The sequence below is a fragment of the Perissodus microlepis genome, chromosome 13 (genome assembly GCF_051167445.1).
Source record: "Perissodus microlepis isolate ML-2025 ecotype Zambia chromosome 13, ASM5116744v1, whole genome shotgun sequence".
NCBI lineage: Eukaryota > Metazoa > Chordata > Actinopteri > Cichliformes > Cichlidae > Perissodus > Perissodus microlepis.
This window is the reverse complement of record NC_140473.1, coordinates 27,515,568-27,527,938: the sequence shown is the minus strand read 5'-3', so window position 1 is coordinate 27,527,938 and position 12,371 is coordinate 27,515,568. Positions and strand designations below refer to the sequence as shown.

Here is a 12,371-nt window from a genome sequence, read left to right as displayed (position 1 = left end):
TGCTGTGACAGACGAAACGAGCCAGACTGAGAAAAACAACCATCCACAGTTTATCCTATATATGCTGCTTACAGAGACATATTTTTTTTATCTTATAAAATATATAAATTAAACAGTGAGACCTGTCAGTAGCAGAAAGGTGACACATCATTTTTTGTGTGTGCTCTGCACTCCAGCACTGTGAATCTTAAAGGAAACAATAATCCTCGAGGTGAAACTACTGACTTTCGGCCAATGCTTTACAGCTGATGAACTTTCTAGATACAGTAGCCCTTTGTATACAAACTGTACTGTTCGATGTGGATCTTTAATCTCAAATCTATTGTTCATGTTCTATATGGTGTAGTGTAGTGAAACACTCCAATTGATTACATTATGTTTGGGGTAAGTTGTTATTCCCTGTTTTCTATTGCCAGCAGTGATTTATCTACAGTTCACCTGGTCAGCATCATTTCCACTACATAACAATATCAGCATGGGAGGAAATAAATGCAACCTTGGATTGTAGATGAATACTAAGCGTAAGGATCCCTTGAACCAGGGCCCCCTTTAGAAAGATTCACACAAAAGGAGATGTCTAATTTAAAAATGCTGCTAATACAGCAGTAAGACTAATATATATATTTAAAAAGGCATTTGCTACATGATGCTAGGAGTGGAGGGAGGTGTTTGTTTTATAAACACTATGCATTGGATGATAGCTTCACATCTGAGTAATGACGCTTCAGTATCCCAACTGACACAATGTAAAGTACATGGAAATTCCTCTGATTTGATTATCTTGCTGTGTACCACAGGGTAAATTAATTACTGAAAACAAACAGGGGAAAAAACAGAAAATCTGTTAATATCATGTTTCTGTTTTTGGAAATAGCTTATTTTTGTTTATCACTCAAACTGTATTCAGCTAAATGTGACAACATGAAATCTGGATGAAAAAAGTCATCATGCATCGTCCTAAAACAGACTCCAAGAGGTTCTACTGTTCGCAATGCACGACTTTCATGTTCCCAGATAGTTGTAGAGCATGTATAATGCTGTGATTCTTAATCTCTTATTTTTGTATCTTTCTTTGATGATCTGAACATGTTAGTCTAACACATTTTGATATTAAACACAAGTAAATACATAACGCAGTTTTTAAATGATCAGTTCATAGTAACTGCCCTCTAAACTTAATAAATTGTTGTGCCACCCTTGCCTGCAAGAACTGTAATCAAATGTTTGCAGCAACTGGTAATGAATCTGAAACTGATGGTTAGACATCAGAATTTGTGGTTGCATCAATTAGAGCAAGTCGCCAGGTCCCGAAGAAGCAAAGCAGCCCCAGACCATTACACTACCTCCGCCATGTTTGACTGTTTGTATGACCTAAAATGCTGTGTTAGTTTTACACCAGATGTAACGGGTCTCAAACCTTCCAAAAGATTCGACTTTTGTGTTTTCAGTCCACTGAATATTTTCCCAAAAGTGGTTTTTGCCTTGGAACTCATGGATACCATTCTTACCCACTCGCTTTCTTATTGTTGACTCATGAACTCTGAGAAAACTGAGGCCTGCAGCTCTTTGGATGTTTTCTTTAGATTCCTTTGTGACCTCCTGGGTGAGTTGTTGATGCGCTCTTAGAGTAATTTTGGTCGGCCAGCAACTCGGTTCACCACTGTTCCACTGTCCCACTGTTTACTCCATTTGTGGATAATGGCTCTCATCGTTGTTCACTGGAGTCCCAAAGCCTTATAAAATGCTCTATGTTTTTCCAGACTGATGGATGGCTTTGTTTCTCATCTGTTTCTTTACATCACAGCATGATGTGTTGCTTTTTGATCTGATAGAATACTTCATTTTGTCAGACAGGTTATATTTAAGTGATTTATTTATTCAAAAGGTCTAACATTAATCTGAGCTGGGTGTGGCTGATGAAATTTAAGTTAGTTTCTTAGAAAATGTGGATAATCAGTTAATCATGTGAATTATCTGTATATAATATTGAATGTTTTGATGATCTGAAACATGTGTGACAAATGTGCAAGAAAAAAAATCAGAAAGGGGGCAAATACTTTTTCACAGGACTCTATTTGTTACAGCCGAGAGGGCCAGGCTGTGGGTGTGGACTCAAATGCAGACACAGAGGGAGGCAAAACGGACGTGAACACAGTGCTTTAATTACAGAGCCTAGTGGACTTACAGAGCAGGAAACTAAGAATGCTATAAACTATGAATGCTATGAACTATGGAAGCTATGAACAGAGAACTGTGAGGCAAAACTGTGAACATGAAACTCTGAGTGCTAGATTTCACGGATGGATCCGGGGAAATGGGAAAAGGGGGCAGCGGCTTGGATGGAGGTGCGCAGTCAGCGTTGCAGGTTTAAAGTGTCATGCGAGGAGGGGGTGTCCAGGGGGTTCCGGGTGAGGAGTGTCCAGAGAGGATCCAGGATATGCTTGGAGTGAAGGGCTTGGCAGGGAGGCAGGCAGGTGTAGTCCGACGATGGAAAAGGAAGCAACCAGATGACAGAACCAGCGTCCAGGCGGAGATGTAAGTAGTCTAGGTTGGGAATCGCGACTGCCAGGTGGGTCATGGGTTAGCAGAAGATCTGCCAGAGGTCTGTTGTGAATGCTGGTCTTATATGCTGGTGACTTGATTGGAACCAGGTGTGGAAGCTGATTGGAGTCTCTGCCTGAAGGTGGAGCCCAGCGGAGTGGAAAAACCCTGTACTCACCCGGACCATGACAGTACCCCCTCCTCAAGGATCGCCCCCCGGCGACCGAGCCGGCCCGGACACGCGACGAGACCTGTAAAAATCAGAAACAAGCGCTGGGTCCAAGATCAGAGAAGGAGACACCCACGAACGCTCCTCAGGCCCGTACCCCTCCCAGTCCACCAAAAACCGCCGGCCCCTGCCCCTCCGCCGCACGTCCAGGATACGCCGCACCGAGTAGGCAGGATGACCATCGACGAGCCGGGCGGGAGGAGGGGGGTCGGAAGGAGGGCACAGAGGACTAGACAACACCGGCTTGACCTGCGAAACATGGAACACTGGATGGATCCGCAACGATGCAGGCAATGTGAGCCTGACTGCCGCAGGGCCGATTAGCCCGTCAATCTTGAAAGGCCCAATATAGCGCGGAGACAGTTTGCGGGAGGTTCCCTGGAGCGGGATGTCCTTAGCCGCCAGCCACACCTGTTGCCCCGGAGAGTAAGTAGGCGCTGCCGTGCGCCGCTGGTTGGCGTAGTGGCATTGGCGAGACACAGCGCGCAACAGCGCCTCACGAGTCCGCGTCCAGGCCCGGCAGCAACGCTGTAGATGATGCTGGACAGAAGGCACAGCAAGCTCGGCTTCCTGCTCAGGGAACAGAGGTGGCTGGTAACCTAAGGATGCTTCAAAAGGTGAAAGACCCGTGGCAGAGGTGGTGAGTGTGTTATGTGCATATTCAACCCACGGTAAGAATGTGGACCACGAGGCTGGATTATGGGCAGTAACACAGCGAAGAGTGGTCTCGAGTTCTTGGTTTAGGCGCTCAGTTTGGCCATTGGTCTGTGGATGGTAGCCTGAGCTCAAACAGGGCTTGGCCCCCAGGGCCGTACAAAAGGCTCCCCAGGCCTGAGAAGCAAACTGGGGACCCCTGTCAGACACTATTTCCATAGGGATCCCATGGAGCCTGAAAACATGTTCAACCAACAGTTTAGCTGTTTCTGAAGCAGTGGGCAGTTTATCTAGAGCTATGAAATGTGCTGCCTTGGAAAATCTGTCAACTATGGTAAGTATGGTAGTCTTTCCTGCTGAGTCTGGGAGTCCTGTAACAAAACCCAACGCAATATGTGACCATGGCCGGTGTGGGGTGGTTAGTGGTTGAAGCAGTCCGTAAGGGCGGTGATTTCTGGACTTATTACGAGCACAAACTGTGCAAGCAGGTACGTATTCACGTACATCCCTATCCAACGTCTCCCACCAAAAGTGTCTCTTCAGTAGCATAGCTGTCCTACCTCGGCCCGGGTGACCTGTGAACTTGGCCGTGTGAACCCATTCCAAAACCTTGGAGCGGGCTGCTGTGGGTACATAGCGCTTGTCAGCTGGACCGGTGCCCGGATCAGGTTCTGCTTGTAGAGCCCGCTGAATGACGGAGTCAACTTCCCATGTGACAGCCCCTACACGACAGCTGGCAGGGAGTATAGAGGGTACCCCTGACTGCTCCGAGGCAGCTTCGAACTGGCGGGAGAGAGCATCTGGCTTAACATTCCGGGTACCTGGGCGATATGAGATAGAAAAGTTGAAACGGGCAAAAAACAGTGACCAACGGGCTTGGCGTGTATTTAGTCTCTTAGCATTCCGTAGGTATGTTAAATTTTTATGGTCTGTCCAGACTATGAATGGGTGCTCAGCCCCCTCCAGCAGGTGCCGCCACTCCTCCAATGCCAGTTTCACAGCAACTAACTTAACTAACAATATAACTTCTGTCGGTGCTGTGCTTATTTGGAACCGAATTTCCCAGAGGAACCCACCCGAGGGATTAATAAAGTTTTATCTTATCTTCTCTCAGCAAGCAGCTCACGGTCCCCAACATCGTAATTTCTCTCTGCCGGAGACAAGCGACGAGAGAAGAAAGCGCAGGGTTGTAACTTCGCTGATGGACTAGTATGTTGAGACAACACTGCCCCCACTCCAACATCCGATGCATCTACCTCTACAATGAAGGGCTTGCTGGTGTCGGGCTGAATTAGCACGGGAGCTGTTGCAAACAGTTGTTTTAGCTTGTTGAAAGCTTTGTCGGCTTTGGCAGACCATGTGAATGGGTGCTTGGTAGACGTGAGGCGTGTTAGAGGTGCAGCTACCTGACTGTAGTTCCTGACGAATCGCCTGTAGAAGTTGGCAAAGCCCAGGAATCTTTGGAGAAGCTTACGGGATGTGGGTACCGGCCACTCTATGACTTCCTTGACCTTTGCTGGATCAGTCTTCAGCTGCCCCCCTGCCAAGATATAACCAAGAAAAGAGACTGACGATGCATGAAACTCACACTTTTCTGCTTTTATGTACAGTTTGTTCTCCAATAAACGCTGGATGACAGCACGGACATGAGCGTGATGTTCCTGGAGTGATCTGGAAAAGACGAGTATGTCATCCAGATATACGAACACAAATCTGTTCAGAAAGTCCCTGAGAACATCATTCACCAACGCTTGAAATACGGCTGGGGCGTTCGTTAGTCCAAAGGGCATGACCAAGTACTCGAAGTGGCCCAGTGGCGTGTTAAAGGCCGTCTTCCACTCATCTCCTTGCCTAATGCGTACCAAATGATAAGCATTACAAAGATCCAGCTTTGTGAAGATAGAGGCGCCTTGCAGGGACTCTGACACAGAACTGATGAGTGGCAATGGGTATTTATTCTTTATAGTTATGTCATTGAGGCCACGGAAATCAATACATGGTCGTAGCGACCCGTCCTTCTTACCCACAAAGAAGAATCCAGCTGCAACAGGTGAAGACGACGGTCGAATTATTCCAGCAGCAAGTGACTCTCTGATGTACTTCTCCATAGCAACACGTTCTGGTTTAGATATGTTGTATAATCGACTGGAGGGCAAAGGAGCACCGGGGAGAAGGTCTATGGCACAGTCATATGGTCTGTGAGGCGGCAAAGATTGTGCCTTACTCTTACTGAAAATCTCTTTGAAATCGTGATATTCCATGGGCACACCAGTGAGATCGGGGGTTGTTTCCTCCAACGCATAGGGCTCCTCAGGACCCGGGGGACATGCCGACATCAAACAGTTAGAATGGCAGAATACACTCCAGTTTATTATCTTTTGTCCAGACCAATCCAAGTGTGGATTGTGTAGCTTTAACCAAGGGTAGCCGAATGTGAGGGGTGTGTCAGGCGATGAGAGGGCGAAGAAAGTGAGCTCCTCCCTATGATTTCCTGAAGTGATTACAGTCACTGGCTCTGTGTGGTGAGTTATTTGTGCAAAAACCTGGTTATTAAGCGCTCTCGCTGAAATAGGCGGGTCTAACGGCACAAGGGGCAATCCTAACCGTGTGGCGTGGTCAAAACTGATTAGGTTTTGCTCCGAACCGGAGTCGACCAGGGCCTGAAAGGAGTGCATGGTACGGTTGATAACTAAACTGACTGTGAGAAGCAAACGGGGTTTATCATCACTATGAGAACCGCCCACCCGTATCCCCGGATCTACTGGCGGGCTGGCCCTTTTCCTCTCTTAGGACATGCTGCGATTAAATGTTCAGTTGACCCGCAATAAAAACACGCGCGTGCACGAAAGCGACGCTCTCTCTCTTCCGGCGGCAGCTGAGCGCGGCCAATCTGCATCGGTTCCGGCGCCGCGTCTACGACGGAGGGAGAGGCAACTGACACAGGCGACTGCATTATGGGTGGAGCTGGCGCAAACGAACACGGAAGTGGACGGAGGAGAGAACGTTGGGGTTTGTAGTTCCTTTCATTCTCCCTCTCTCTCAGCCTGTTGTCAATACGGAGAGAAAGGGAGACTAACTCCTCAAACGTAGCGGGCTCATCCCGTGAAGCAAGCTGATCTTTCATGTTATCATTCAGGGACTGTAGAAATATTCCCTGCAACGCGTGATCCGGCCACCCCGTCTCCACGGCGGCCGTTCGAAAGTCTATGAGGTAATCAGCAACACTACGGCGACCCTGGCGCAACTTTAACAACTTACGGGCCGAACTGCCCTCAGAGACAGGATGAGCGAATGTCTTTTTAAACTCACCCAGGAAGTCATCATAAGAGCAGGTTCGCAAGGGATGGCTTGACAGGTATGCTTCTGCCCATTTTAGAGCACGATCCCGTAATTTCCCTATGAAATAGGAAATCCGAGCGGCGTCGTCAATGAAGGTGCGTGGTGAGCGGCCAAATACCAGATCGCACTGAAGTAGGAACCCCGTGCAGCTCCCCGGATCCCCAGAAAAAGGTTCGGGCTCCGGGGATGATGCGTCGCGAAAAATCGGCCCACCTTGGAGCGCGGAAGCCGAGGCGGGGAACAAAGTGGACGGCTGTGTGTCTTGTGCGGGGGCCGCGGGTTCGGGGGCAGGACGCGGCACGGGAGTGAGGTGAGCTTGTAGAGCCTCTAGGGCAGCAAAGATCTTAGCCTGTCCCTCACCAAGGTCTTTCTGCGAAGCCAGGAGATATTGAATGGATTGCTCGTGGTGACCTAGGATGGCACCTTGTTTCTGGATGGCTGTCCGCTCTGCGTCTGCTGAGTCCATATTGTGGGCAGATCTTACTGTTACGGCCGAGAGGGCCAGGCTGTGGGTGTGGACTCAAATGCAGACACAGAGGGAGGCAAAACGGACGTGAACACAGTGCTTTAATTACAGAGCCTAGAATGCTATAAACTATGAATGCTATGAACTATGGAAGCTATGAACAGAGAACTGTGAGGCAAAACTGTGAACATGAAACTCTGAGGGCTAGATTTCACGGATGGATCCGGGGAAATGGGAAAAGGGGGCAGCGGCTTGGATGGAGGTGCGCAGTCAGCGTTGCAGGTTTAAAGTGTCATGCGAGGAGGGGGTGTCCAGGGGGTTCCGGGTGAGGAGTGTCCAGAGAGGATCCAGGATATGCTTGGAGTGAGGGGCTTGGCAGGGAGGCAGGCAGGTGTAGTCCGACGATGGAAAAGGAAGCAACCAGATGACAGAACCAGCGTCCAGGCGGAGATGTAAGTAGTCTAGGTTGGGAATCGCGACTGCCAGGTGGGTCATGGGTTAGCAGAAGATCTGCCAGAGGTCTGTTGTGAATGCTGGTCTTATATGCTGGTGACTTGATTGGAACCAGGTGTGGAAGCTGATTGGAGTCTCTGCCTGAAGGTGGAGCCCAGCGGAGTGGAAAAACCCCGTACTCACCCGGACCATGACACTATTATTGTAGTCTCCATTCTATGACATGATTTGGTATGTAGGGCTCACCTGAATGAATGTATCTTAGGAGTTTGTGCAGCTTGACCATCTGGAAGGACACTGGCTCTATTCCACAAAGTGTCAAAGTGTCCTTGGGTACGATACTTAACCCCAAATTTCCCTTGAATCCCCTGAATTTCCCTGTAAGTGTGTGAAAGGTTGTTAAAAATAGGTTTAAAAATAAGCAGTAAATGTGTGTGTTATGAATGAATGTGGCCTAAATCAGTGCTAAAAAATATGCTGCTATAATCACTCAAATGTTAGCAAAAAAAGAGCATTTGGGCAAAAGAGTATGCCAGCCGTTCTTGGAATATGACATAGCCTTCATTCCACCTCAGGTTAATAGGCAACATCATCGGTATTGCAGGAAACTATCACGTGTTGTGTTTTTTTTTTTTTTATATTGATATGCTGTAAACCAGTCTACATGTTTCACAGTTTAACGGTTGACGGTGTGCTAACGGTGTTGATTCAGTCCTAGTTTGTCGTGTTGTTACGGTCTACCGTGAGGCTTCCTGTCATTCTGTCCACCCATCACACTGTATGTACACCTTCCATGAAAAATCACAGGCTACATAACAAACTTTAACAAACCCCACAGTGTCTGTCTTCCAGCCTGTCTCTTTGTCCCTCTGTTTGTCCGTCTGTCTGCCTGCCTGCCTCCATGTTTTATCTGTCTGTCTATTTATGTCTGTTTATCTATTTGCTGGTGTCTCCGCCCGCCTCGCTGTCTGTCTCTTGTCATCTGTCTATTTGAGATGTGAACCCACAGGTATATTATTATCATTATTATTATTTGTGACACACACATAGGCACACACACACACACGGGCACAAATGACACTCGCACACTGTATCAGTATCTCCGGTCAGCAGACAGCTTGCAGACAGAGCTCAATAAGTGAATTAAGCTGGTCTGGACATTACTAAAGCTGACACTGGCTGACTTAGACGGTGCAAATAGACACACATGCACAAACAATGCACATACACACGCTTACAGACAGAGCAGATACACAAGACTGATAACTCCACCCACTTACCTCACAAATTAAACATTTAAATTCATCTTTTTAATGTATTATCCATTTGACCTCTTACATCTCCTTTTTAATGCAGCCCTGATACGACTGCATCTGCTTCTGTTAATCACTCTGCTTGTCCTGCAGCGACTGAAGGAGCTGAAACAGAGGGAGTTTTACAGAGCACTGGCCTGCAGGAGGCAGAGGAGGCGCAGGGAGGAGAAGAGAGAGGAGAGAGTGCTGAGGAGACTCAATCAGCATGAAGACAGGAGGACAGGAGAGTGGTTAGTAGCATCCATAAGTTCTTTCTTTCCTTTCAACCCATTTATTATATTTTATGTGTAAAAAGCTCAATTGTAGCAGTTGCTCCATTTATATTTTATGGAATATGTTTCAAAATCGACTTGGTAAAAAAATAAGTTTTCCGAAAATCAGTGAAACTGTTAAACATTGTGTTTTTCTTTATCTTTTAAAGTCTTTTTTAGGACTTCAAGCTGTAGTTTTTCAATGGGATGAAAAGAGTACAATGTCCACATCTGCCTTTCTCTTCAGCCCTACAGAGCATGAATAAAAAAATCTATTTATTATTATTATTATTATTTATTTTTTTTTTTTGTTTTATGACCAAGAAGATTTATAGTTTTGGTTCACTTTCCAGCTCTCAGGAGTACCATTTCCACCAGCACCAAGCAGCAGATTTAGAGGAAAAAAACTAGATGGACTACTGAATAAGCTAAAAATGAAATTCAGTTGTTACTGGATTTAATTCACAACAACAGTCACCTCAAGGTGTTTTGCATTGTATTGCATTCTGTGGGAGTAGAGTTAAGGTAGCTGCTCTGCTTTGTCCTGCCACATGGCACTAAAGAAGATAACAGTGAAGGACGTACTTCCTTAAACGTAGTTACAGCACTTTCAGAAAGACATCTAGTGTAATGACATTTATTGTCCAGTTCTGTAATCCATTATTGTAATATTAAATGTTATCAAATACATTTTTTTCCATTTATGTTTATAAGAAGTTTGGAAAATTGCTCATAAATAAGTACATTTGTCCTGCATGAGGTTAATGTCAAACTAAAGCTAAATAGATCACATTATCAGACTAATACTATTAATAATCTGTCCACACTTAGTTTGTCTTCTGCTTCATCATCACACAGGACTTAAAACTGTGACAATGCTCATTCCAGAATAGACGGCAGGAAAAGATTCAAGATTCAAGATCTTTATTGTCAATACAACAATATATATAGTATAGATCTATCGAAATGCCATTTCACCCCAAGCCCCCCATGGTGCATTTATAAGAGTATCAAAATATATCTACAGGGGATATAAAACTAGAAATGACAAAAAATTAATAACTCACTATATTTAAGTAAAATTTAAAAGATGAAAAGGTACTAATACTAACTATATCTATGTATAATAAACAAGGACAAATGACAATAGAAAGTGATCATGTGCAATTACAGTAAAGTGAGATGTTGGTATTGAATACCAGGTTCAAGTTATGGTCAGGATATTGTGGACAAGACAAGACGAAGACATGTGAAAGATGTAAAATGTGCAAGTGCAGCATAATGTAGATGTGAAAGTTTGTGTTGTTATTATTGAGTCTTCTGGTAGTACTGTAAAAATGTTTGTAGAGATCTTTATCTTTGTCAAAGTGTTTGTTTGTAAAAGTGTTTATGTTTATCGGCCCTTTGGTGGTAGTTGACTGCTTGGGGGAAGAAGCTCTTGCAGTGTCTGGCCGTTATGGTTTTGATGCTGTGAAACCGTCTGCCAGATGGAAGAAGGGAGGACAGTGCGTGTGAGGGGTGGAAAGTGTCATTCACTATGCTTATCGCACATTGGATGATGTGTTTGATGATGAGCTGGGAAATGGTTGGGAAAGGGCCTCCAATGATCCTCTCTGCTGTCCTCACTATCAGAGACTTCTTTTCAGTGAAAATGCAGTTCCCGTACCGGATAGTGAGGAATGAGAATGCTACCAATGGTTCCCTGGTAAAAAGATGTGAGGACGTGAGGAGGGAGACTGGCCTTGTTCAGCCTCCAAGAAAGTGAAGACGTTGTTGGGCTTTCTTCAGTGATGGTGGTGGTGTTCAGGTTCCAGGAGAGGTCATCTGATATGTGCACACCCAGGAACTTCCCGTTGTTGACCAACTCAACAGCAGATCCATTAATTTGCATTGGGGTGTCTTCCTGAAGTTAACAACCATCTCTTTAGTCTCCTGAACATTTAGAGACAGGTTGTTGCTCTGGCACCAGTCCACCAGGTGTTGTTCCTCCTCTCTGTATTCAGACTCATCATTGTTAGTGATGAGACCCACCGCTGTTGTGTCATCTGCAAACTTGATGATGTGATTTGAGCTGTACTGTGCAGTACAGTCATGTGGTAGCAGAGTGAACTTGACTCATTCAAAAGTTCAAATGTGAATTAATGATGGCCTTGTATTTAAGAGCCTCACACTGTGTCCCAGTTTGATAGCTCCACTGGTTTATTTTAGTACTCAGTGTAAACAATATGCAAAGTGTGAATTATTACAGGATAATAATGTCACTGATTAAACAGCAACCTGACCTGCTGCATTTTGAAACTTGTCTAACCTCTGAGCACATCTTTTTCATTCAAGAAAACAATTTAACATCCACAAACACCAAAGCGCTCGTACTGGCCTCGCTGCTGCTCATGTGTTCACGTCCAAAGACATTCCCTGTTTCCTGTGTAGCCCATGTGGTGACCCTCGTGAGAACACAAACTTTTGATATTTCAAGAACTTGTAGAGTACTTTATATGGCTGCGCTTGTTAGTATGAATACCCTCATCTGATTAAAATTATGTGTTTAAGTAACCATGTGAGACCCAAATACAGTACGCCACAAAACTTAAGGACCTGAACATTAGTTGTAGTAGTTATATGGCTTCAGAGTGAAGAGCGTGGTGACAAATACTAACATAATTGAATAAAACTGTATCAAAACTTATACTTTAGAAAATCCTAGTTCAATCATTTTAATGTCTCGGAAATTTTCGACCTTTTTAAGTTGGTGTAACTGATTATATTTAAATTAACTTGAAGTATTTTACAGATGTGCAGTACCCATTCAGGAAAATTTCACTGTACTTATTTCTATAGTGTCTTTGTAGCTGCATTTGTCCAGTACTATTGTAACATCCAGAGTGGGTGTGTTGGATAAGTTCTGGGTTTGCAGAAGCAAATTATGGGTGTTACGTAAAATATTATGCATGTTCAGTTACTATGTTTGTTCCAATATGTTTACAGTATAGTTGTCAGAGTGGTAAAAATAACCTAATGTTTGCCCCACACAAGCCTGTAATCAAAATATTGAAAAAATTGTTGACCAACAAATTAAGGCTTTAATTTGAAATATAATTTCTGACTGCACAAAATTAACACAAATA

At 44.9% G+C, this 12,371-nt stretch overlaps 1 protein-coding gene across 1 annotated transcript in view; it reads left to right on the top strand.

Moving 5' to 3' along the window:
- LOC146375274 (uncharacterized) overlaps positions 1–12,371 on the top strand; it is an 87,441-nt gene that overhangs the window by 60,816 nt on the left and 14,254 nt on the right. The window contains exon 3 of the mRNA XM_084949646.1: positions 9,089–9,225. Coding sequence (XP_084805772.1) covers positions 9,089–9,225 — 137 coding nt within the window. The remainder of the gene's footprint in view (positions 1–9,088; positions 9,226–12,371) is intronic.